At 42.4% G+C, this 27,427-nt stretch overlaps 1 protein-coding gene across 4 annotated transcripts in view; it reads left to right on the top strand.

Annotated features, from left to right (window-relative positions):
• The window catches only part of SFMBT2 (Scm like with four mbt domains 2), a 117,897-nt gene extending 104,354 nt beyond the window's left edge, over positions 1 to 13,543 (top strand). For all 4 annotated transcript variants that reach the window (XM_080577364.1, XM_080577363.1, XM_080577365.1 and 1 more), the window contains 4 exons: positions 702 to 874; positions 2,700 to 2,948; positions 3,977 to 4,105; positions 6,085 to 13,543. In XM_080577364.1, the coding sequence (XP_080433490.1) occupies positions 702 to 874; positions 2,700 to 2,948; positions 3,977 to 4,105; positions 6,085 to 6,225 (692 nt within the window). In that variant the 3' untranslated portion in view covers positions 6,226 to 13,543. The remainder of the gene's footprint in view (positions 1 to 701; positions 875 to 2,699; positions 2,949 to 3,976; positions 4,106 to 6,084) is intronic.
• Positions 13,544 to 27,427: the final 13,884 nt, after the last annotated feature.

The following is a 27,427-nucleotide window of genomic DNA, read 5'->3' as shown; positions in this document are numbered from 1 at the left end:
GTGTTTGTATTTGGCCAGATGAATGGTGCCCTAAACTGATTTTATGAAAAGCTTGGTGCAGTTCCAAACTTTGACATGGGTGCCAAGTAGCATTTTAGATGTCCCAGGACACCCTGCTTGTCAGTCCCAGAGGATGATGTAGAACATGTCAAAAAGCAGATTGAACAAAGCCCCTACTGTAAAGCCAGGAGACTTTCACATGCTTAATTTCAGTTTGGGCCAAGAAATACTCAAAGTTAGAAAACAGAAACAAAACACATTCCTTTGTGCATTGGACCAACATACATAATTCAGGATAGATAGCCCTCTCTACCCTCTACTGAAACTATTAGCAACTGAAAATGTGTCTAAGGCTGTTAACTCATGCAGAAGGGCATTAGATCAAGTATGAAACATGTTGGCTTATCACTTAAAATTGCTGCTCAGCTTAGTGGAAACTTTCTCTAAGTACACAGTGTGGGGTTAAATTCTGAACTCATCACCAATAAAAGTGTATACATAAAAGCTGTAACATTTTGTGCTAGTCCACAATGACGTCTTATGTTTACACTGGATTTTTTTTTCCAAATCAAGGCATTTTAAAGCTCCTCGTAAAAGTGCACCTAGAGTGTAACACTGAATCAGTAGCAAAAAGCGAGCTGAAGTTCCCATCTTTTCGTGGTTTAAAGTTTTCAATTAGAATTTTACTTTCATTTCTCCAGCTTATTATTATGGGAAGAGGAAAAAAATCATTAAGCCACCAATTGGGGAAAATAACAACATGAAAAGTGGTCATGTCAAGCCAGCCAGACGCAGAAAAAGGCGGAAATCCATCTTCGTGCAGAAGAAAAGGAGGTCATCAGCTGTTGATGTTAATGCTGCAGGCTCTGGAGAGGTACGCATTGCACTGGGATAAATCAGCAAATTTCCCTCATTGCTTCCCTCCCCCCCACACACATCTGCATCTCATTTTTGAGGGACTTATCAACAACCTCCCCCCTCTTCTGTCTCCTATTTTGAATCCCTCCTTACCACTCTGTGCTTCTAAGATTGGACTGGTTGTACTGGGACACTTTGAGGATTTCTGCCCTTGCCCGTTCTGGAATTAGCAGATACAGTTTTTGTTTCCACCTTTGCAATGCTCACTAGCTAATGTGCTGTCTGATACGATATCTTTGTTTTCTTTCACTTTCTTATAACCCTGTAGGCAAACAGATGAACCTGCTAGATGCTTTTTGCAGCATCCAGAAGACTGGAGGAGGTCTGTGACCCATGTCTGAGATCTCTAAATATTCTAATAAATAATAACTATTGGGCCAGTATGGTTTCGAGGGCTTTTAATTCTTCATTAACCATCCATTCAAGCTAACAATAGAAGTTCTGGAAGCCTTAGAAGTCAAGTAAATGGTTTGTGTCCCAAACGTGTGGTATCTGAGGCCTCAGTCTTTTCAGGACGCAATGTGATATGACAGGATCCCAACAGCAATGATTCATGTCCAGCTGAAAGCTGGAGCCAACTTGAGGAAATCGCTTTTTTGTGGACCCTTCCTAGGTGGTTTTCCTATGACAGTAATGATAAAGCTCTTGTGTCCTTTCCTTTCTTCAGCTGAGTACTATCAATTGCTGCTGCTTCATGCAACCCCAAAAAAAACCTCATTCGGTTAAATTCCCTCTACTTCAGCTGGAGGGGGGCAATTTCTTATCCACTATCACTTGATTGCTTGCATCTTCATGACTTAGTCCTCATTTAGGTGTGGTTCAGCCTCATTTCCTTAAATTATACTGCTTCAAAGGAATTTAGATTGAAATAAACCCATTTTAAGCTGAAATCAACCATTACCCAAGTTTTTCGGCCTTTCAACCAATATAACTAATTTGGTCTAAATTTTCTCTTTCACTTAAGACCTGTGCATGTGCCTTGGATGCATGATCAGAGCTAGGCTGTCAAAGCGATTTGGGCAATGTAGGTATACATAAAATTCAAAATACACACTTTCCATCAGTTGGAGTATGTCTGCAAGCTCTGTGTGACAAAGATCCCCGGAATCTTCTGGGATCTGCTAGTCACATTTACCTGGAAATTTGCACTGCATTGTTAATAGTTAGGTTCTGGGCCGAAAGTAGAGAAATCTGAGTGAAGTCCTTTCTACCAGATTTTATGGAAATGCCAGCTAAGCAGTGCCTTCCATGCATTGGTACATCCAGATGTTTTTAAAAGGTGATGTTTCCTTCAATTCCAGTGACACCCGTGACAGTTAGAAGCAAGGTGAAAGTTTAAAATCAAGCCCATTTCTGATTTTACTTCATCTCAAGCAACCTGTGTTTTGTTTTTTTTTGCTTCAAATATTTTTTATTTTCCCTTCTCGTGCACATCCACAGTGCCACAGGGTTTGAGATGCCAGCACAACAGAGGAACATTTCATGCCAGATGACTTATTACCATTGCCCTTTTGTTAGAAACAAATAAAAAGAACTTGTTCACTGGGTATTTTTTACATCTTGTAACATATCTAAATTGAGGTATTTTTTACATTTTGTAACAAATCTAAATTGATGGTTAATCTACATAGCACTGTAACAAAAATGAGATAATTTGGTTAAAATAAATGTTACCCCAGACCGCCACGGACATGGGTGTGCAGTTTGACCCGGTGCCTTTTGAGCTGCTGCTGTATTCATCTCCGTGGCTGGCTGCCATTTCTCTGATGGTCCTTTTGCAGGAGAGCGAAGATGATGAGCCAGATGTGATGGAGGACGAGACAGGGAGTGAGGAAACGAGCTCTGAGCTCCGCGATGACCAGACCGATACCTCCTCCGCCGAGGTGCCCTCCACCAGGCCCCGGCGAGCGGTCACCTTGCGGAGCAGCACCGAGTCGGACAGGCCTCCTCCCACGGAGAGGGCCCGGCGGAGCCGCAAACCCCAGCCCCTCTCCTTCGGTGAGGCAGAGAAGTGCTCGCAAGTCAAGGAAGTGAGTGTGCCTGCAAGCTCCCAATTAACGGCGTGTTTTCCCTAATGCTTTTTGCAGATGACACCAAGTTGGGGGGAAGTGTTGATCTTCCGGAGGGTAGGAAGGCCCTGGATTGATGGGCAGAGGCCAATGGGATGAGGTTCAACATGGCTAAGTGCTGGGTCCTGCACTTTGGCCACAACAACCCCATGCAACGCCACAGGCTTGGGGGAGAGTGGCTGGAAAGCTGTGTAGAGGAAAAGGATCTGGGGGTGCTCATTGATGCTTGCCTGAACATGAGCCAGCAGGTGGCCAAGAAGGCCAACAGCATCCTGGCTTGTATCAGGAACAGGGTAGCCAGCAGGACCAGGGAGGTGATCGTCCCTCTGTACTCTGCTCTGGTGAGGCCACACCACGAGTGCTGTGTTCAGTTCTGGGCCCTTCACTACACGAAGGACATCGAGGCCCTGGAGCGTGTCCAGAGCAGGGCTACAAAGCTGGTGAGGGCTCTGGAGCAAAAATCCTGCGAGGAGCGGCTGAGGGAACTGGGGTTGTTTGATCTGGAGAAGAGGAGGCTCAGGGGAGACCTTATTGCTCTCTACAACTGCCTGAAAGGAAGGTGTGGAGAGCTGGGGGTCGGCCTCTTCTCACAGGTAACTAGTGATAGGACCAGAGGGACTGGCCTCAAGTTGTGCCAGGGGAGGTTCAGGTTGGAAATGAGGAGACATTTCTTCTCAGGAAGAGCAGTCAGGCATTGGGACGGGTTGCCCAGGGAGGTGGTGGAGTCACCGTCCCTGGGGGTGTTCAAGGAAAGGTTGGACGTGGTGCTTAGGGACATGGTTTAGTGGGTGATATTGGTGGCAGGGTGATGGTTGGACCAGATGATCTTGGAGGTCTTTTCCAACCTTAATGAATCTATGATTCTATGATTCTATAAATTGACCTTCACTGCCAAGCCTTTCTCATCTGAAGAGGGCATCTCCACTCAGCAGCAGCAGGGTTTTCCACACCAGGTAGTTTTCTTTATGAGAGCTTTTGTTTTTTCTTAGGAAATTAAGCATGAAGAGGAAGAGAAGCTTGTCTTGGACAGTAATCCGCTGGAGTGGACTGTGACGGATGTCGTGAGGTTTATTAAACTGACTGACTGTGCACCCCTTGCCAAAATATTTCAGGAGCAGGTAGAGGTCTTCATGTAACTCTTCTCTTTGTGTCCGTGGTGTTTATTCACATTAAAAAAAGAAAAAAGAAAAAAGAGTCTGATGAGGCAGGGGTACCCTTGGAAATTCAAGTCAGAGCCTTGTCAGATACTCAGAGAGAAAAGAAATCCTCCAACCTGAGTCCTTGGCAAAATCAGAAAGTTTGGTCCTTTCTTATTTGTGGTTCTGTGGTCCATGCCAAGGCCCACAGTGTAGCACAGCACCTTAGAGTATCGACAGATAGTGGTTATATGGTACATATACATCTGTTTCTCTTGGCCACATGGTTGCACCCGTTTTAAAATATCGGCCTGGAAAACAGAAAACTGCCAATCAAGCACAAAATTGGCTGCATGAATTTTGGCACCAACACCTAGGTGCTCCAAGTATGTAGGCACCAACTTCCCATCTACGTCTTTTTGAAGATCTGGCAGTCAGGCAGGCCCTTGGGTGACGTAATTCCAGGAGATGCCAAACATCTCCCATTACGGAGGTAAGTTTACAGGAGTAGAAGCTAATGCCCTTCATCTCAAGTTAGTGTGAACGTGTAAAATTTATATAGAAACAGCCATTCCTTGGCTAATGAGTAACAGCCACTGCTGAAAGTAAAGGGCAGCTCTAGGAAATCGTAGTTAGAAAGAAGCAGTGTGGTTAATTAGTCCATAGCTGATGGCACTCAGTGGCATGGCCCACTGCATGTTGAACTATCTCTGATTTTTCACCATGAGTAGCTGTGTACCAGGGTACAGCAGCTTTGACTGGGGGAAACTAAAGTGTGAGTGTAGAGCAAGGCTGAAACACTCTTGTAGCACGATGCTGTAGTCGCTGCACTGCAGCATGCTCCAACCATTTGTTAATCAGCCTGGAATAACTCCAGGGCTTGAAAGCTAACCCTGTCCCTCCTGTGCAAGAGAATTTTATAGGAACTTTAATCAAACACAGATGACTGGAGCTTTTCCTTTTTATTTGCCGTACCATCAAGCCATAGCATCAAGCTTCAGCATAGGAAGAACCTGAACAACGGGACAGTCCTGATCAAAGCAGTGTTTAAGGTGTCCAAATCCTCCTTGTGTTTAACACTACCTAATCAGGGCTGTCCTGGGGAGTTTATGTTGCCTGGGAGTTACTGTGCTTTTTCTGCACTTACATTCTGATCCTCCCTAGGGGGTAAAAAGCAGTTTTGTAGCCCACTGGTCTGCTTCTCAGTCCATTAAAGAGTAAAGAGGACTTGAGCATGTAATTAAAAGGAGGATCATAAAGCCAACAGAAATCCCTCATAAAATGTCTTTCGTCTGGGGTGCTAGTTCAGAGAGTTTGGAGCATAAATATGTCTGAGGGAAGGAGGTGACCTCTGGAGGACCCTTCACCACTCCGTGATTTTGTGATATCAGAGATTGCAAGAGCTCGTGGAGCTCCAAGCCCCCTCTTTTTGGTTGTTCAGCAGCTGATGCAGAACAAGGCAGATCTTGGGTGGACCAGGGGACACAGCATGGACTGAGGCAGACGTAAACCTGTGTTAAGCAAATCATGTGCCAAAAGAGAGGAAAGAAGGGTCTGGCTTGGCACTGGGACTGACTTCAGTTTGTCCTTTCAGCTCCCTGCTGTGTTTCCTGGTGTGTGCTCTGCAGCCTTCTCCTGCCTCAGTTCCTCAGCCATAGAATGGGACTTATCTGATCTTTCTGGTCCCCTCTTTAGAAAGTGATCCAGCATTTTCACAGCTGGGAGGCTTTTCCCAAATGGTGGGTGAGTTGAGAACCTATGAATACAAAACTTCCAAACAAAACATCAGGTACCTCAGAAAAAGGAGATGGGTTGCATCAAAGTGGGAGAAAAGGGCAGAGGACAAAACTGTCTTTAATTTTTGGGGTAAACTTCTCTTCTTGCTTCTCCATATCTGGTTCTGCTTTCTGCCTTCAAGAATCCATAAACAAAACCGTTATCACTGTGTTTTTCCTCCCCAGGACATTGATGGCCAAGCCCTCCTGTTGCTGACACTGCCCACGGTGCAAGAATGCATGGAGCTGAAGCTTGGTCCAGCCATCAAACTGTGTCACCAGATTGAGCGAGTAAAAGTTGCTTTCTATGCACAATATGCCAACTGACTGCACTTCTCCATTTCCTTCTATTCCCCTTCTTGTTCCCTCTCTTTTTTAACATTGTGACTTGTTCAAGTTTTTCATCCCCTCCCTCTTTTCCAAAAACACACGGAATTGGAAGCTCTGGGAATTAATCTATGGGGGAAAAAATAACACAACGAAAAACTAGCAACAAATTGAACTAATTTTTCAGTACTTGTAGTAAAGCACACTGAAAGATTGCTGGCATCTCTCCTCGTGAGCCTCGCCAACCCATTACGCTGTGGTGCCAGGCCAGCTTTGATCAGACGGTTTGTCATTCTTTAAAGCAAAGCTACGGATGGCAGACACATTCCCAAGGAGAATGCTTGGACATTTTCGGCTGATGATGGTTTGTGTAGGTCAATTTCTGGACGTGAACAATCCTTTTAGCCAACTCTGACACACTTCTTTCATATTGAAATGGAAGTGAACATCTGTAACGTGACCTGGGCTTTACTTCAAATTGATCGTAGTGATCAGTGGGCTTTTTTTGACCCCCCTCTCCAGTCATACGAAAGGATGAAGTGTTATACCAGTCGTACGCTACTTGTTGTACCGGAGTGATTTATAAAGGAGGACTCAACCCACGGTCTCTGTATGGCATCAGACAAAGCTGCAGTGAATTGACAGGGCTGCACCAAGACCTAAGGCACAGTAATGCTTTCTGAGCCACGCTGGCTGTGTACAAGAAGCTGAATGTCTCAGTGATGGGATCTGTACAGTATTGCATTCTTGTAAAGGACCATGCATGATATCCTTCATAGTCAAGCCCATCCAGTTAAATTCAAGTCACTTCAAAGGCCTGGTTTTGGAGTCCATTGGCATTAAAAAAAAAAAAAAAAAAAAAAAGGTGTTCAGATTTATTGGTGAGACTGTTGAGAAAGTGCTGATTTCACTTGCACCTTCATGAATCTAGTTGATAGGTGGGAATAAAAATCATCAATGTTTTCAGGCTGCGGTGTTTTCAGGTAAAACACCAGCTGAGGATCCAGCCCATTGCACCCTCTGTCACCAGTCTCCAGACAGCCTCCAAATTGTCCTGATGGCACCCTGGCTAGTGAAACTGGGGGCTTGCTTTGTGCCAAGTAGGTTGAGCACCAGAGAGGATTTGCCTTAGTTGTATATATATAGGATAAGTATTTGCCATTTACTTTACAGGGATATATGACCCTCTGAGTCCCACATGTTGAGCCTGATTTTTCTGTAACTCAGAAGAGGTCAGTGGCATCACATTGGCATAAAATTCTCACAAAAGCAAGAACCAAACTAATTCTTCAGACCAAGTCTGAATTCTGATCTGACTTTAAGGTGCAATAGAATTGAATCCATCCATCAGAAGGCGAATTGTATGGTTTGTCCTGAGTTTTAGCCTGATTTCGTAGGAAACCACTGATTTCAGCAGACTTTTATTCACAAATCACAAACAGACCATAGTTCCCTGGCCTCAGTTTACCCACCCTTGAAATTTAACACAGTGATATTACAATGCTGTAATGCCAGAGCAACCTTGCTGTAATGCCAGAGCCACTTTGCCAAGACCTCTTCAAAAAGAAATGCCATTTCTAACCCTAAATCTGAAATCAGTGCTTACAGCCCCCACCTCCAGCAGATACCATATGTTGACAACAAACTTGGATCAGAAAATCCTGCGAACCACAGTGTGCTCAGATAAACCTCCTGGTCAACACCAGGCTGTCACTGCTGCTTTCTCCTTCATCAATTATCATCTTAGATTCTTTGGATTAAAGGTGGAAAGCCTCAGAAATAAACATTCTGGACTACATCCAAATCTGCTCTGGAGCATGTGTTAGGCAAGAGGTGTTGACTCTTTTGCCATGCATCACTGGAGACTTTCAAGTCTGTCTTTCAGGGATTTTCCTGATTTGCCACTGAGGAATGTGATGGGTGCAACCACTGCAGGCTGGGCCAGATCCTGCCAGCTCCTGGGACTTCACCGAAGATGATCTTACATGGGAGATCAGGTGGACTGGACCTGCTGTCAGCTGTTGTCTTGTACTGAAGATCTTGTTGTTCAAGTTTTAACCAAATGAAAGGAAAAGAAGTAGTCACCTTTGTGCCAAATGGTTTTCTTTTGTTTCTCAGAAGTCCAGGAATAGGATTCTGGACTGTTGCAGACATTCAAAAACTTGGCTTTAGACTCGATTTCGTACTACTTTGGATTCATCTAACTATCCTACTACTTCGGATTCCTCTAAAGATCCACTAAAAACATCACACCCCATTTCATCTCTGAAAAGAAGGGGATTCTGCCCAGCAAAAAGAGAGCAGAGCTGGGAAAAAACAAACAAACAAACACAGTGTGCTTCTCCCAGCTCCACCTTGCTTCAGCCCGCTCCCTCCCACAGCTGGTGCAACATCTGCCAGCAGGGGATAGCTCCCAAAAGACTGCTGTCAGAAGAACAAGTGTACGAGGACGTTTCAAGGAAGGGAAGGAGAATGACTGTTCACTAAGCAGCATCCTAGCACTGATCCTTTGCTTACCACGTCCACCTTCTTCTGAGCATCCTTTTCTGCTCTGATGTTCCTTGGAGTTTCTGGCCACTGGGATTTGTCAGAGACATGTAATAATTGCTGGGATACATTGAAAAAACGTTCAGTGCTTTCTCCATCAACCCTGTAACTGTAGATATTAATTCCTATGGCAGCTAACTACTCGTGGAGGCTTGGTCAGGGAGCAGACAGCCACAGACTCTGAGAACAACCAGCCCTTGTGTTGGCCAAGCTGGGGATGGGTGGAGCATTGAGCCCACCACATGGGAGTCTTTACTGATTGTTCAGGGAAGTCAAATCATATTTAAAACTCACCTATTAAACAAACAGACAAAAAAAGAGTTTAATTTTAGCTCGCACTGGCTCTTTTATTTCCTCAGGTTTCTCTCTCCTTACCATTTGTCTTTCAATTTAATGTTCTCCAGTGTCCTCTCGTTTAGCTCTCTCTACCCTTTTGGAGAAGATGATAACCTGAAATTAGCCTAAAATTACCTTGCATCAAATGGGTGGTGAATGGTTTATTATTATTATTATTATTTAGTCTACAGGATGGAAAGAAAAAGAGGATTGGGCTACTGTTGTCTGCTGCACTGATTGCCTTCCAAAGAAGCTGGAGCTGAACCTCTTAGACAATTTCTTAAACTAGAGGGGTAAATGGGCTTGGCATACTTTAATTGGGCAGTATACTCAGATTGTCACTTGAAACTCTAATCTCTGAAGAGATCAGAGAGAACTACTTACTCTTGCCTGTACTTCAATTCCTGAAAATTAATAAGGCTTTGGAGTAATTTACTTCAAAAAAAGATGTTTGAAACCCATTCTTCTTAGGGTAAAATAACACTTCTACTTGCTGTGTAGAAGCTATGTAGAAGTATAAACCACTAGAAGGTTTTTTTTTTTGGTCCTGCGTGGGTTCTGGGTCAAATGCAGAGCTGGTGCAAATTCATAGATACACCAGTAACATTGGTGAAGCCATGTCTTCTCCCACCCTGTTCTGAATTTGGTACTCAGAGCAGAAGTTTATTGTGTTAGCAGTTTAAAAAGGCCACCACTGTAAAATGCTGAATTCATGATTATCCAAGACCATTACCAAGGGCTGAGGAGCAACCCTGCAGTTGCTTTTGGGCTGTTGGATGCTGAACTTCAGCACATTCACATAGACTGCTTTTCTCCCACAGGAAGGGTGTGCAGGCACCCGTTGTTGGCCTCCTTTCAGACACATAGGACTGAGGATGGACATTTTTAGGGTTTTGTGCTCTGGATTGCAAGTAAGGGATTGTGGAGCTGCATGGTACCTGTCCATCTCCATCTGGCTTCTTTTCAGCTTGAGCTGAATCAGGTTGAACAAGTCCCTGGGCAGGTCCCTGCTCCCTTCCCAACCCCATCAGCACTTACCTTGCAGAATTCAACCAGCTCCTAGTCTTCAGGCCCAAAACGCTGGTCTCTGACATTGGATTAAAGGGGTAACTTAATGAAAATGCCCATGATTTCCAGCTGGTTGTCCTGCCTCCTTTCTGTTCCTCTCCCACCGCAAAGAAAAATGTTCTCTTTGGTTCTTCTTCCCTTTCCAAATTAAAAACACAGCTCCCATCCATACTCCTGTTCTCTCCTCCGCGCCAAGGTGACCGAACCCTGGCTGTTTCTACCTCTCAGAGGCTTGTCGGCCTCAGCTCTGAGAAGTATTTCAGGGTCTCCAGCTTCACCATGTTAATCATATGCACTAGCTCTTGAGAGTTTGATCCTGTAGGGTGCAGAAAACCTCCTAGAAATGCTGTGGTAACCACTAAGATCAGGACAAGTGCTTACACACCTTGTCCTTATCGAAGCATCTAGCAGATGCATGTCCTAGCTGAGATGGCCTCATCTACACTGACAGAGGTATTTGCATGTTGGATAGGATTTACAGAGTTTCTCAGTAAGTTGGATACATAAAGCCCATTAAGATTTCACTCTGGGTAAGCAGCTAATTTGCCTTAAACTGGAACGTCACCATTCCTTGGCTTTAACCCGCAGCCTTCTGCAGTCCACAGACGTTGTATGGAGCAAACGCTGTCTCAGCTCTTTGAAGGCCAACCAGAACCATTGGGCCACCATAATCAATGACTGGTCACCTGAAAAGCCTGCTCTGGTCTTTTCAGGGCGTAAAATTGGTTGTGATGCAGCTGCCGTGTAACTGCAATGTTTTAGACACTCGAGGTATTTCAAATGCTTTTTGCTTTTTTGGTGCAGAGTGTCTGGAAAATTGATGCAGCTCAGACAGTTCCTCCAATTTCAAAATTCAAGTGCCAAAAGAGAAGAACATGCTGCAACTGAACACCATTGAAACCAGCTTTATTACACACGGATAAATATAGTCTCAAGGGCTCCGTTTTGGTGCTAAGATACGTCATGCTGTATTTTCCATTGCTTGGAATTACAAAGCTGATTCCCTTTTTCAAGAAATAATTTCTGTAATCAGCAACAGCTTAAACATTAGGATTTTATATTCTTTTTTTCTTGTGACTACACGTTTCTTTAATTCAGATACACTCAACAAATAAATCCCCTTCTCCCCAGTCATGTGAGTTCTGGAAAACTTTTGTACAGTGTATATATATATATGTACATATATGTAAAAGCTCTTTAAAAATGTGATTGCATGCAATTTTTTTTCCTTTGATAATACTTTTTGTCGTATCAGCTGACCTATGATTAAGGGAATCTGTTACTCAGGATTTGATCCAGAAGTGACCGAGGTTAGTTAAAGGACCCTCACACATGTGGGCTGTGAGACCAGGTCTTCATGAAATTCTTTCACCTAAAAGTCAAAAAGTGTGGAGTTAATTAAAACAAAATTTAAAATCCTCCTTCTCCCAGCAGGTGGATATTCAGCTGCAATCTGCCAGGCTTAACGAGAGAAGGCTCATGTCCTTAGGTACTCATGAACTCCAAAGAAAGGAGCAGAAGCATTTAATGTTCTCATTTATTATTTGGTATGATACTCCGGCAACAAGTGCAAATGATCTTAATGGCTGCATTTAGAATATGAGCCAGTCATCAAAGATGAGAATTTTACAGCCCAGTAGTCCTTTAAATGTCAGCTGTCCTGCAGGAGAAGAGTGGTTTTGCAATGATTTGGTGCCATGCACTGAAATTCTCTTGCTGAGAGAATATGAATATATATGAACTGCACAAAAACATACTGGGTCATAGTTTTAAGTACACATGCCCTTTTTATTATTTTAGTCTTTCATGTGAATTCTTACCCTGAAAAAGCTTTCATGTTGCTGATTTAAGACTCCCACCTCTGTAATGGTCCATCGCACAACATGCCAGCAGAATACATTTATATCTAGCATGAGTCGGGGAGTATTTGTGGACAAGCAGTTAGTTCAAGTGAGATGCGTGTCCTGCTTAATGCAGCAGGACAATTTCTGTGTGGCAACCTACCCACAAATATTCCTGGCCTCAATACCTTCCAAGGATGGTGGGGAGGGTTTCAGGGAAGAAGAGGAGGGTTAGAGTTCTGGGCATGAGATATCTTGGACATGGAGAAGGACCTCTCCAGAGAGGGAGAGGCAGTTATGGTCCATCAGCATCATTCCTGAAGGCTTCTCTGTCTTGTTCACAATAAAGATGCTTTGAGCCCTTGCAGGGGCCAGGTGAGAGGAAGGAGAGAAGCTGACAATACATGCACAGCTAGTATGCTGGCAGGTTTGTATTTTGTTTTGCTGGTGGAGAGGCAGGGATTTGGCCCAGGTGGTTCTAGACTCTTTGCTGGGTAGGGAGCAGTAGGAAAGATCGTTCCTTCTTCCTTGTACCTAGCTCCTGGGCATCTCCTGCGTTTGGGGTTAAAGAACCTCCTCTTGCACCTTTCAGACCTCCAAATGAAATGTCAGGGGCTAAAACTTGGTCTCTCTCCCTTAGAAATAGGTGTTACTGCCCTGAGTTCAGGTTGTTGATCTGCAAAACTCTCTCTTGTGTGTTACGATGTGACAGGACAAAAATTAACATTCCCAAGTCACCCAACCTGCTTATTGCTGCTCTAGTGTCACTAGAGATTATGGTCATTATGTCTGCTTATAGCTGTGTGCACTATGTTTCCCAGTCCCCGTTCAGCCAAACCTGGTCAGGAAGTGCCAACATGTGCAGTTACTCCAGCAGCCTTCGCCTTCAGGGGCCTGCTTGCTAGAAAACATTCCCCTGGTGAATTGTGTCCTGACAATTCCATGTACACAGACAGGGATATCAAGTACAACCAAGCATCCGCTGTGGTATGGTCCAAACGAGGCGAAAGACCTCAAGTGCAGACTTTGAAAGGGGTCAAGGCTTCTCACGCGCCAGGGTGAGACAAGGCAAACACTCAGACCCTCCTGTCTGGTATGGAATAACACAAATTAGCTCAACAACCAGCAGTTATGGTCCATTCGTGGTGATGCACGTTGGAAATCTTTGAATTGTTTTGCATTCCAGTTTGTACTGAAGATTTGATTCAAAACTGTATATAATCCCTTCGGTGTGTTACAAAGATATATGTATGTGTGTGTATATATATATGTATATATATGCGTGTATATATGTATGTGTATATATATACATATAAATCAATCAATGCTGGTGTTTTTACTTTTTAAAGTTCACAGGGCAAAGGGCATGTTGTTAGTTTGCTGTAAGATTCTATTCTGTATATATGTTTTCATGTAAATAAGTGAAAATCTATATTCAGAGTTATATTTTAATTTTTATTCAAAAATGAAATCCCCTTTTTACTTGAAGCAATTGTAAGCTATGTTGTTAATAAAGTAACAATAAACCACATTTCTCTTCAGGGTGGTAGTTTTTTTGTTTGACTGGACAGTAAGGGTTGTGCTTTGTTATATTTGGTTCTCCTGTGAGGAGGTAAGGTGGGAAAGCCATCTCTTGGCTTTGCTGCAGTCATTAAACATGGGAACAGCCATTCTGCAGTGGTGGAAAAGAGGTATTTGTTGGGTCAAAAGGGTGGGCTGCAGTGATTGTGGCATGCTTTGCAAGCAAGTCTTTTATCACACGTTTCCATCTTACATTGCTGTGTGCATGGGAGGAAGTAAGCACAGAGTCTACAGAAATAGCAAATAAGGACTCACATAACCCTTATTTTGTTCTTACTCAGACAGTCCCATTCAGATATCTCTCGTGGATACAACAAAAAGAAAGAAACAGAATTGCTCTTTGCATAGTCCGCTGTTTCTCTTAGTTCATCAAGACTGGCCATGCTTTTTCAGGCAAAAATACCACCATGGGCAAGCAAGTGGGTTTAGGGTGATTTACAAAGAAGTAAAATCACAGAAAAGATATTTTTGCAATGTCAACAAAGTCTTGAAATTAAAATCCTTCTCTGTAACTCATTATCATGCTGCAGTCGTAGCCCATGTTTTGGGAAGTACAACACTGCAGATAGAGAAGTGACCTGTCCAAATAGCCTTAAAAATAAAGTATCACTCCAGTGGACAGTGATGTGTTTTGACACATGGCTTGCTAGACCGTATGTAGAGAATGGGAAGGATTTATCCAAGGAAATAATTCTGAGCTAAGTCAGACGATGACATAAAACTAAAAGAGCAAAGTCTTGAATGTTTTATGATATTCTTCAGACTCCAGAGGTGAAAATAAATCCATGTATCTCCCTACAGCTTATTACATACTCATTTAAAAGTAATGCAAGGGTCAGGCATTGGTTTTTAAATTTCTGCCCTGTCTTAGGGAAGACATGCTCAGAGCTCTGCAAAAAGCTAATTTTTGAAAAATGTTAGGCAAAGTGATTTTAGTAAAACACTGGCAATAAATTCCAACTGAGTTCCTTGAAACTAATTTCCAACACATGAAATACCATTGTCATATGTGGTTTCCTCAGGGGAAAGACATCTACCAGCCTTGCTTCTCACATCACAGGCCAAGATTTTGAAGACTGACCTCCATTTTTAGTGTTGCAGTTTTTCTTGCACGATTAATATGGGAAAGATTTGTAGATACTTCACCTGATTTGTAGTCACAATCAAGAACTCATTTAAGCAGCAGTATGAACACCCACATGTAGTTACCTCCCCCATTAAAAAATACCTAGAAAAATAAAGTTAAGTTGGATTTTCAGGTCTCTGAGGAAACACCGTATTTCTTTTCTTTATACAGAAAGAACAACAACAACAAAATATAATTCTTTTTCATCCCTATGATTTTTAGATAGGCTTTCAACACAAATAATTATTATTATTATTAACCATATTGTTGCTGTTACTGCTACTGTTGTTAGTATTGTTATTATTTTTAATTTCAAGATTCACACGCTTTAGTGAAATTTAATGATGATTCTCACTCCTTCTACTGCTACGATATTTACCTAAGAGTGATACACCTCTTGCTACAGTGTCTGTACTCAATTACCATAAGTTGATTTTATAACTGCATCTCAGCTGAAAATGTAATTACACTGTCTTTTCTAATAAGTCATGAGATCTTAAAACTAGAGAAAATAGTGCTGCAAGACACCTTGAGGTGTCAGCTTGACTGCTTCCCCTTCACAAGGCAAGACCAATTAGACATATCTTATTCCTATCTGGCATTTGTTTAACTTGACCTCTGGATGGGTGTCAAAATCTGACCTCCAGCAACATGAGATTCCCCAGCGCTTCTACAACATAAAAAAATAATAATTAAAAAAAATGAAAACCACAAAAGTGATGGCATTTGGATGATGAAATCTAATATTCCCAGGCACAACTACAGTGCTGATCTTGCCATTGAATGGCCATCATCTTTTTCAGCATCTCCAAAGTTTAATAAGACTAGAGATTAATGTAACAATTAATAAAAGCAAAAGTAGAAAAATCACAGTTAAGATTGATTAAATTTAAAGTAAGCAACTGCAATAACAATTTCAATCGTAAGTCCTTAGCTGGGGATGTAGAGTATATGATGTGTAGGCTACAACAGGCAATGGTAGTTAGGCAACTCTCCCATAGTATCTACTGCTGCCATCATCATGCTTTTCTCTTGAAATAAAGGATTGTAAGGCAGAGCTCCCATCTTTCTTCCAGCCAATTCAATGGCCTGCTGCTCATGGCCATGCTGGCTGAAGCAGATCAGAGGTGAAGCTGCAAAGGCAGGTTCATATAGGAGGGTTTGCCCAACCATGCCTAAAGCTGGGTCGGCCAAGAGCTGTTGGCAATGGAGAAGTGTAGATGGACTCGATCAGCTGTTAGTCTCAAATGCTTCTGAATCAACTGGACGCTCTCCCATGCCACTTTAGGGACTGCAATATCTGCCAAGGACATGGGATGGGAATGCTCGAGTGTGCATTTCTGCCAGGCATAACAATATAGACTTATTCTGTGGACAGCCCCCGTTAGCTAGGGTGTTAGAAAGAGCTGTTAGCTTCTGAAAGAGCTGATAGATCTTGATAATCCTAAGTAGGATTGCCAAGGAAATGGCCCCTTATTCCCAGGAGAAGATATCAACCACTCCCCCGACTCAGCCAAGGTTTGACGGGAATCTTTCAGTTGCTGTTGGTACTACACCAAACAGAGCTTGTAAATTAAGAGAAACTTTTTGTTAACATAGATAAAACCAAAAACTCTGCTTAGAAATCACTGTAAGTTTCTCATGTAACAGTGGGGTCTGCACATAGCAAAAGAGAGAAGTAGGAGAAATGAAGAAAGCAAGCAGGTCCAAATCCAACACCGGGGACCCTGACTCCACTCACCACAAAACATAAGGGCACAAATGATTCTTCTAACTTTACTCCTATGAGAAGGTGAAGCTTTCTCATGTATATGGATGTGTAGGCACCATTGATTCCCCTGATTCCTTTTTTTTTTTCACTCTCTAGATATATATATGGCTCTTGCTCACAAGTAAAAGTGATGAGAGCTTCTTTTTATTGGGGCTACTGTAGATAGCAGGTTACAGTTCCATTGTTTAGGAGCAGATTGCCCTGTTGTACAACTCTCCTTCCCCTGAGAAAAGGGTGAAGGACCTCACTCTGATCCTCTTGCTGACATTACCCTCACAGCAGCCCCCCATTTCTGTGGATTCTTCCAGCTGATTGGCATAACTAAGTGAAACCCAGAGCAACCAATGGTTGTGTGTGCTTAGTCTGAGGTTTGCTGCTGCTATTTCAGAGGTGAAATATGTCCACATGTCCGAGAGCCCACAGGATCTTTCCATGTGTATCAGTTGGATGTACAGAATGTACAACCTATCCCCATAAACCTCCCTCAGACACCTGCAGAAACACACACACAGCACTCGGGAGACGTTCCCTGCCGAGGAGATTTGCAGTCCCTCGTAAGAGACCTAGCAATAGGTGAGGACCTTCTCAGGGGGGTGAAAGTCTTGCTATCACTTTCACCAACTTATCACTGAGACCTGGAGACCTTGCAGAAGTCAGGAATCTTGTTTCCACCGGTGTAGGGTGAGATCACACATATCTCTAGGGAAGAGTGTGCCAGGGGAGATCACGTCAAGATGTAATCATTACTCACAGGTCGCATGCAAAAATTACATTTTAGTTCATAGCTGGAATGATCCTTGAATATCTGAACTGTTAATCTTTAAGCTTGAGTTTTCACAGGAAATCCGTGAGCTCTGCAGAGCTGCTGGACATATTGCTGGCAGTAGTTGTGTTTTACCAACACAGCTTTTTTTTTACAGCCTCCACAGCTGGATTTGTCCTAGCCAAGGAGGGTTTGAGCACAGCACAGCCACAACTACAATCACTCAGTGCCCTCTCTTCATGAGTGCCAGACATTTTTACACCTTGTTTTCATGCTCTGTTATGAGACTAGAGACAAGCACAAAAGGAGAGAAGAGTTGGGAACCTGGACACCATCAGAGGACCTGCTCAGGCTGAATTAGTCCTAAGCTATCATTTCATTGGGGAAAAGCCCTCATTTTGCTCTGTGCTTGCCCAATATCTACAACAGCTGGTGCCATAGAGCTTGACTTCATTTTATCAGCCTACGTTATTACAAGTAATAAATAAAATAATGACAGTATCTTCCAGCAGAGCACCTGGAATACATTTGTATGCCCTTTCCCATTTGGAAAGTCCTGTTTTCGTCTCTTGGCACATTAATAACTGAGGCAGCCAAGGATGTTCCTCCCCATCACACAACAGGGAGGTGCAAAAACGGGAATGCTTTTCCCCATTCCCCCAGCTGAAGGATCTCCAATGCACCTCAAAAGCCAATAGAAGACCTTCCCTCCCCTTCAGGTGGCTAGGAACAGTGTCCCCAAGGGGGCAGATGGGATGGTACCTTTGTCATGGCATTTCCAGGTGAAATCTGAATTTATCTAAGAGGTCATCGTGGCTGTGGGAAGGCAGGGCAAAAAGGGACTGTCTCAGACCCAAATATTTGTTGGCAATGAGGTAGGTGGAAGAAAATATTGTGCCCACAGATCTCAAGTCTCAGAGAAGGTCCTTTCCAAGAGGCACAGATGCATCAATCACCAATGAATGTTTTGGAGGGATCTGGTCCATGTTTACAGAAGGCACTCTTTGACTTTAGAAGAAGCCAGCCTGGCTGCCTGGTGTCTGAAGGGATGGGCAATAGGAGGGAAAAGAGAGGCATGAAAAATGGAGAAGAGGCTGGAAATGTAACTACAATCTGCTGAACGAAGCACCCAATGTTAGAGGAAGCTGTTTTCTGCTATGATTCCTCTGAAACCCAATACAACATGTTTAGAAACAAGTTTCAAAGTTTTATGTCTCTTCTGGGAATGGAGTTGTTATTGCATGGGCATCTTAGAATTGTTTGGGGGAAGTTTCTTTTTCTTTTTTCTTTTTTCTTTCTTTCCATTTTTTTAAATGTCTTTAATAAGAAACATCTTTCTGTTTCCATTTACAATTGTTAAGCTGCAGTGTCTATGTGTGTGTGCGTCTCTGTGTGAGATTCTCCAGTCCATTGTGAATCACAAAGCAGAATATCAAGTCTTTGCATTTTCTTAGATCGTTTTTAATCTGATATTGAATTAAGTAAAGGGCTTAATGTTCAAAGTGGCGTTTGGGGAGTTACTCACACAAATTCTGTTATTGCTGTTAATGGGATTTGTGCAGATTGCTTTGAAGATGAGTCCCTTAATGTAGAATAGGAAAAGGCATTCTAAATTATAACTTATTTCAGACAAATCTATCTTTAATTTTTACTGGTAGAGCATTAGAGATGTGAAACAAAGAAGCTATCACTGCATTTTTTTCATATGCTAGCATTATTGACAGGCATATGAAGGCAGGTTTTGTTCGGATAATCCAGTGGATACTTTGCTAAATTCTTGGAAGGTGAGAGAGAGGGAACTTAAAGTTTGAAATAATGATGAAATTTTGTGGCATTTCAGAGGATAGAGAGCTGGACAGAAAAGGTCATAAACCATTTCCTAGACACTATCTTACACTTCAGACCCAATACTAATGGAAACCTTGGGTTGTGAACAGGACATGACAGCCTGCAGCTTCATAGTACCCTTCAGTTATTGCATGAGGTAATGACCACACTGGATTTAAGATGTGACTAGGATCAGAAAAGAACAGGCAAATGGAAGTCTAGTTAATGGGATTAAGAGAAAGGCGCTCAAGAATCCAACTTCACACATTTTCTTGAGAAATACCATCTCTTCTGACTTCTGTGGGGTGTTAGATTAGAATTGCCTTATATGAGGTGAAAACAGGCAAGTCTGGGTCAATCAGGCAACATGAAGGCTGAGGCCTGCAGCCACTAAGGGCAGGGCAAGGTGACACTAGGATAGGTTGTATTTAATTTTCATGTGCTTGGGCAGAGGGCATCTCACCTACCTCCAGACAAGGCTGGAGCTAATGATCTCCCCAGGGTGTCCAAGACATGAATGGGATGACTGATCCAGGGGATAGCCATGTCTTCTTGGAGCCTCAGCTAGAGGTGGCTTTTTGGGGTCTCTCAGAGAGGGTCTCACATAGTAGACACCTGTGTTGAGGCAGCTGGTTCAAGTCCTTGTGGATATATATCTTGCATGCATGGCTCCACTGATGGTATCAGATGCAATCACAGACGCAGACATGCTTGGAAACACTCACAAATAGGCTTCCATTAACCTTAAAGGGGCAACCAAAGGCCACATCTTTTTTGTGCCCTCTGGAGAAATGCATGGGGTGATAACCACACCAGTCCAGGCAGCTCCCCTAAGACTGATGAGCAGTTTAATGTTAGTTTTCTCACTGCTGAGCTTGCAGTGAGTATTTGTGGGCTGTTTCCTTCCCAGATCCTTGCAACCCCTATCTTTTATACTCTGATCTGGATGATAAAGTTCACAGAAGCTATATAAATTATAGTCTTTGGAGTATTAATTACCTGTTTCTAAAAGATTAATTACAGAATATCTCTTACATTCACAGATCAGTATTAGTGCGACACAAAGTATTATTCAACAATATCTCTTCCTGAGTCACCCAATCTGAGCTGGATATAAACAGGATGGTAGTTTCTGAGCATAGAAATGCGAAGGAGTTGTACTAGAGCAATTAGTACGAACTTTGCTGTATTACCTATTTCTTGTAACTGCCTATGCATAGGTTCGTGGTTCATACTAAACATGGGACAATTAAACTTACTTAACCCACAATCTAAGTTTACACTGTCACCTTATTGTTAGCACTCTTTGTGCTGAAACTCGTGGTCCCATTCTCTCTTTGTGCTGTTTCTGCTTTCTCATTTGTGCTGGCATCAGTATTTTGGCAGTTGGAAAATTCATCTGGCTAAAGACTAACCCACATTAAAAAGCCATCTTATTTCTCAGCTGGCTCATTTTTCAGGCTGACTATCTGCCTGGATGCATGAACTCTTCATCAGCTTCTGGGATGGGTAAGAACAAGCACCTGGAATGGAGAGAAGAATCGTCTTTCCTAGTTGCACATGGATTTACACTGATTTTGGGTATTGTAATTGTCATAGTCCTGGAGACAAGGGCAGACATTTCCTTATACCTCTTTCAGAGCAGGAGAAACACTGACTCACACAGCTCCCCTCACATCACACAATTGAGCATCCGTAAGACATGCTAAACACCAACAGACCAAGCCCATCTAAGAGCTCCATCTTGTATATAGTTACTGTAGCTAGAATTTCAATGCAGATTTGAAAACCCACCAAAGTGACTCTCGTGTACATCCCCATGACACAGGACAATGCCTCAAAGACGTGCAGAAGCAATACCAAGAAAACACATGAAGGTGATGCGCTGAAAATTTGAGCTTTCTTTACAAATGAATTTGTGTGCAGAGCCATGCAAAGATGTTCCTGAGACCTAAGCAAGTAACTCACATTGATCAGGTTGGTTTAGATTTCTCTCATCTGAGGCATTCTGCTGACATGCCCATATTTCCTTCCTAAGACCTAACCAGTCTTTCTATACTGACTTAGCTTTTTACACCAGTGATTCATACTTACAATATTTTTGCTTTATTAAAAGAGATTCTTTGAAAATTTTCAGTGCCCTTTGCCTCACCCTTCCCCAAAACCCAAGGAAGCTCCTTAGCACAGCACTGTAACTAACCAGTCAGATTAGCACTTAGTTAAATTTGAGCAGCCAAATAGTTCTGAGCTCTAAAGTTTTGGAGAGGGTTTTGGGGTGTTTTCTGCAAGGCAGTAGAAAGTGCTTTCAGATGCATCTGATATTACCAATTGTGTTAAGAAGCTGTTTTATTAGTGACTGCTGTTTCTGGTAATATCTATGTATAACCTGATGTGTATATATATATATTTTACAAATGTTTCCAAAATTCCCACTTGCAACATAGCCATTCTTACTCTGTTACAAATTTACATAACCTTGCAATGCAGTTTTCTTTGCTAATTAACGCATTCACACACACCCTTTTTTAGGTTCCCAGTTTCCTCCCACCATGGTCTATCAAAACCACTTAATTTTAGGAATATGCACCACATCTAAATTCTTTCTCTAGCCAAGTAAGGAGGGAGGCACCTCCAGAGGGCAGTTTATCCCATCTATATAAGACATTTACCTAAGACAGGCTCAATTGTCTTCTGTAACAATGACGTCAGCAGGGGACAACTAACTCAATCAGTGTATTTAAATTTTGGAAAGCTGAAGTCAGAAATCTCACCACAAATTTGCTCTGGGGATAAAAATTGATTTAGATGACTTTGGAGCCCTGTTTGTTTTTTTTTTTTTTTTTTTTTTCCCATTCACATTCCAAGTAGTTTTTACATAACTGTCCAACCTTGGGCCTTTTGAAGTCAAGAATCTTCATTTCAGACCAGTTTTGATGTACCCTTCTGTTTAATCCAGACTTGTTTTTAACTCAAGCTCTTCTAAAATTTGCTCTTCATTCATAGACAGCCTAATCACTTTTTCCCCTGGTGACCATTACATCAAAGATACTGTGGAACAGCTCAGAAAAGTAGCATTTTGTCTCCCAGTCAGCACTAAGATGTTTAAGTCTTCCATGTTATTACCATCCTCAGGGGGATTTTTTGTTTTAACAAGAGCTCCTGCCCATGTACAAGTCCAGACTGGGAGATTCATCACAGGCTCTGCACCAGCTCCAGAGAACTTGCCCTACTGTCCAGTCCAAAAGGATCAGGTCAAACTGGTTCCCTGCCAGTCACATCACACTATCTTAATCCTTCTCCTTATATCCCAAATGTATAACTCTCACTTCTCCATTCAGCTCATTTTTGGACAGCTGTTAACTTCTCTGCATCACAGATTTACACTTAGCAGAAACAGATTTCCTTTATTGTCCCATCAGTATTCTGTTGCTCTTTTTACACATTTGGTTCCTCAGACTCCTTATGTTAAGCTCTATAATTTGTTTTGTTAGCTTATGTCTATATGATCAAGATTCACAGGCGTGTGTTCCACATCTGCAGCAGGAGCTGTTCAGATAAATGTTGTTTTAGAGTGCTCAGCCAGCCTCAGAAGCCTTCCTGCAAGGTGGGGTTCTTCTCATAGAGCACCACATTGCTCTAACACTGATAAACAGGTCAAACAATAAAGCCACATCCCAGATATGTACCTGCGAGCTCCACCTGTAAAAGACTGGATGGACCTAAGCTTGACAGGTAGCGCTGGTTCCCTGGGTATTGTACGCTAACAGAATTCACTCCCTCCCTTAACAACAATATCCCTTTGTCCACACTCATCATCTACTTTTCCTATGGCATGACTTAACACATTACTGTGCCCCACTTTCCTTGTTTTTCCTTATCTCATGTATCAAGACCGACTGTTTACACATTGATATTATGCAGAAAAGCACCTTGTGAGTTTTCAGAAGGAAGTAGCCAGCAGTATCTTCAGGCATTTCTACCTGTCCCTAAGGCAGTAACTATTTGCTGCAAGTAAAGGCAGGTACTCAGCTAAATGAAATAATACCCTATAATAATACTAATAATGTAACTTCCAAGACAACGTAACTCCCAAAATAGAGAGGGGAGGAGGGCAGAGACAGGATAAGAGATTTTGTTTCCCTTTTCCAACAGGAAGCAAGCAGAAGGAGCAATTATTAATTGCTGTCTGCCCTATCTGCAAAGCTTTCATTAGGAACTCATGAAGGCTTAGAAGACCTTGAATGGGTGTATTGCTCTCTGGCTCTGCAACTCATTATTATTTACTTATTTATTTATTTTTATTTATTTTCTCTATAGCGGGAAAGGGGAAAATCTCTACTGACTTTTGTTCAAAAAAATGTTTGCAACCTCTAATCCTACCAAGTTTCAACCATTCTAGGGGAATCACTGTGAAGAGTTCAATGGTTTCCAAAATGTGGTGAGTATTTTGCTATTGTTTTGTCTCTTATCTACACTGCTTCTCCTGTGAGATGGACATTTGTCCTCCAGGAGTTCACAGTTCATGGTTTTCTTCAAAGAAAAGTCTTTTGATGGCAGCAGTAGGACATGTCTCAAGAAGGTTGGTTAGGGTTATGATTAGAGCTAGGGTTAGCTCTGTTAGGGTTAGGGTTTAGGGTTAGGGTTAGGTGTTAGGGTTAGGGTTTCATGCCCAACACTGAGAATGCTTGGTCAGATGAATCTCAGGCTTCTAGTGAGTTGGAAGGTGATGGAGAATGGGCAAAAGCCACTGCAATAGGCTCCTCAGGGCATCCATCAGGCCACTTCATTTGGAGCAAGTATTAACACTGGGACTTGAAAAGGATCTGACACATCCACTTTAAATTCCCACCATTAATTATTGTGGAAAAATATTCACGTGTCCCTCTTGACAAGCTTTGTGTCTCCTCTTATCAAGCCTTTTACCTCATCCAGACCTTGTTAATTCATTCCCATTTTAATCAAATCTGGAGGCATTGGACTGTACCAAGTGGCATTGTCCCATAGGATGGGAGAACTGCAGATCTGAGCTGTACTGCAGGATCTGCCTTACTTTCTGCCAGCCACGGTATCTTTTTCATGCATCTTTCCATCTCCCTGTCTGTAAAATGTGCAAAGTATTGCTTACTGCACTTCAAAAATCCTGTGAGTTCCATAGTTGTGGATAACTAAATATTATGACATATAAAAGCACAGGGTATAGATTTATCATAGACTTCACACTTGTATTTCACACTCTGTATTAATGTGGCACTCCACGGTGACATGATATTTACCAAAGACTTCCTGGGAGCAGATTTGAAATTTTATTTATTTTTTCAAGGCTAAAAACTGTTAAGCTCAGTGTTTATTTGGAACGGAACGGGAAGGTGCTCAGTGAATGGTAATGATAGGTTTCTAGTCATAAAAATAGCCTTTTCTATCTTGAGCTAAAAAAAAAATAAAATACTCTCTAAGGTTTTTTTCTGGCATGAAGGCAGTCAAATTGTCTTTTTAAATAGTGTGGAAATTGATAAATCATAAAAAATATAGAGAACAATCACAGAAGACTGTATGATAATCTGGCACTGGAAATTGCAAATTTTAATCCCCCACCCCCCCGAGTCAATGAAATATGCAAAGGAACAACTGCATAATACAGTCAGTTCTGTGCAATCCCTGGGTAGCTGGTGTTAGCAAGATACTCCATGTGAGTTGTTTATTTCTTGGTTAATAACAAATCCACCAAATGACTTTAATGGTGAAGGATGAAAAAATCCTCTCTGATGTTCAATTGTTCCACAAAGCTGCTCTATCAAATATCCAATGTTTAATGATGCTCTGGTAAGTTTCTGATCGTGCTTATCTTATTGAAAATTCTCATTGAAACATGAAAAGTCAGTTGGCTTGAATTTGTGCAGCTGCCATCAGCATTCATTTGCCATAATGGATTTTCTTGGTGATCCATCAAACCCAGCTTTTTCTTCAGCAGAAACCAGCAAGCCATCTGAAGCAGGGGGGGGAAGTCTGTTCCCTGAGCCATGCTCACCAGCTTGTGACTGGTTTCCTTTTTAAATCAAAACAGGCTTTCTTGCAAATTTGGAAGAAATCTGAACTGGTATCAGATTCAGGATTCTTTCCCCTTTGGTAACAGAACTACAGAGTAAAAGATAATGCCTTCTTTAAAGAGTGTGAAATATTTTGTTAATTAATGTCAGTCATAAAATGACAGCAGTGTTGTCTTCCTGCAGTGTGCAAACCTTTGCTAGACAAACAGCAGCAGCAAACTCGCCAAGCAGGCAGCTGTCCCTAAAACGTGACTGAATGAAGTGTGTCTTTTGTTTAACAGCTTCTTTTTCCAAGAGGTTTTGTTTGGTTTCAGTGCCCGAGTTGCACTTGGAATAATGTATCGCAGCAATTTCCAAACACAGCTGAGGACTCAGCCTGAACTTGCTTGGGCTTCTAATTAAGAAGAGCACTTCAACATTTACTTAATCTAAGCATATACTTAAGGGTCTAACGGACTGGACATCACACTTATGCCCCTCTAATTAGAGATTACTCAAATTGTGCTTCAGTCCAGACAAACACTGGAAGATGACCCAGGCCATCTTCTCTTAATTCAGTGCCGGAGGCAACTCCTGTGGGTGGAAAACCTACCTGTAAACCACAGGTACGAGAGGTTTGTCTATTCTTAGAGCTACATAGGTATGTGCTGGGCTAAACTAGACAGGGAGGCACTGGCAGGATTGCCTGGAAAGTTCTCAGTGAGGAAGTAATGTTGCATGTAGACAAAGATGAAATCACACTATTTTGTTCAACTCCTCTTCCAGGCAGCACAGAAGGAAGTTACGCTGTGAAATAATGCTTGTGTTGCATGGAGGGATGATGTTGGCAGCTCAGAACTGACCCACCTGAAACTGAAGTGTCTCCATACGTGTGTGAAACCATTTTGCAGTTGGCTGGGACTGCAGGTAGGGCCAACACACCAGTTATTGCAGAAGGGAAGGCAAGCTCCAGACAACAACATAGACAGACGGGGTCTGACTGCAGCTGTGGCAAGTGGCTGAGTTCTGATGAGATTTTCAGAGAGAGGATCTGATTCATCTAGCTCCAAAAGAGACATGCTAGGTGCAAGGCAACTTGTAAGGAGACTTAGCAGTGTGTTTTCAGACAGGCAGTTTTCATTAGGGTGTTCATGAGCATCTGTCAGATTTTGTCATTCAAACTTTCATTGAAAAATTTCTTATTTCCCCAGTAGTTCTGCCTGTAACTCTCCCAAATCTGGATACTTGATGGAAAATCCTCTCCATGTGTCTTCCTTTTTAACAGTGAGACCAACCTCTCAATAATGGCTTTGAAGCAAGTTTATCACTTTGCTTTCCTCTCTCTACAAGCCACTTTCTCGTTAAACATGACAGAGTTACCCCCAGATCAACAAGCTAGAACAAATACCATCCTGCTGTAACAAGAGACCGGTCCTTTTGGGGGGAGCAATCAATCCCTTACAGTGGCACGTGCCTAATGGATCTGTCTCTTTCATTAGCTCTGAGCTCCTAATAACCACTGTCTTCGCCAAATGAGGGATGTGCTATGTCGTCCTCCTCTCCCTTTTTCTCCTCCCTTCCCTGCCTTGTCAGCGGCATGCTAATTTATGTAATCAATTCATAGTGCGGCTTAATGAATAACTTTGAAGTCGTTAGATTCGTCTGCTGGTGAAGGGCTGATTGGTCAGCCTGTGAATCGTTTCCATTTTCTGAAGCTTGACAATGTCAGCCAACATAATTGCTTTAGAAACACCCTTGGGAGACACTTGGGAAGTAGCTGCACACTCCCCCTTTATATTTGAGTGGAAGACAAATTGGAACAATAATAATACTTAACATTTTTTTCGGCTACAATTTACATCATTAAAACACTCCCCAAACATTAACTAATTTTTGCAGTGTGCCCAAAAGATGAATTGTTATTTCTCTTATACAGGTGAGAGTCAACAACACAGACAGCAGGTCCCAAGATCCTGGGCCTTGTAGGTGGTGGGTACTTCTGTGCACAGGTGAGCCCAGGCTGACAATGGCCCTTCCATACCCATCTCCTATGGAAATCCCTGGGGATTGTGAGCTCCAGGACATTCATTTTTAGATCAGAAAAAGAATAAGAAATCACCAATGGCTAGAAAATACTAGAAATAAATTCAAAGACATTATGAACCTTCTTTTCCCAGGAATGTGGTCCTGATGGAGGCAGGAGCACACAGGCAGCCACCGACCAGTTACAGTTCCTGTGTTTTGGAGCCACGTGATATTGATTTGATATTTGATCTTGACTGACATCCCTGTGGATGCCTCTCTTCTCATCATCCAAGC

Source organism: Anser brachyrhynchus (assembly GCF_964034855.1).
Source record: "Anser brachyrhynchus genome assembly, chromosome: 1".
Classification (NCBI taxonomy): domain Eukaryota; kingdom Metazoa; phylum Chordata; class Aves; order Anseriformes; family Anatidae; genus Anser; species Anser brachyrhynchus.
Note: the sequence above shows the minus strand (reverse complement) of the source record. Positions and strands in the feature narration are given on the sequence as shown.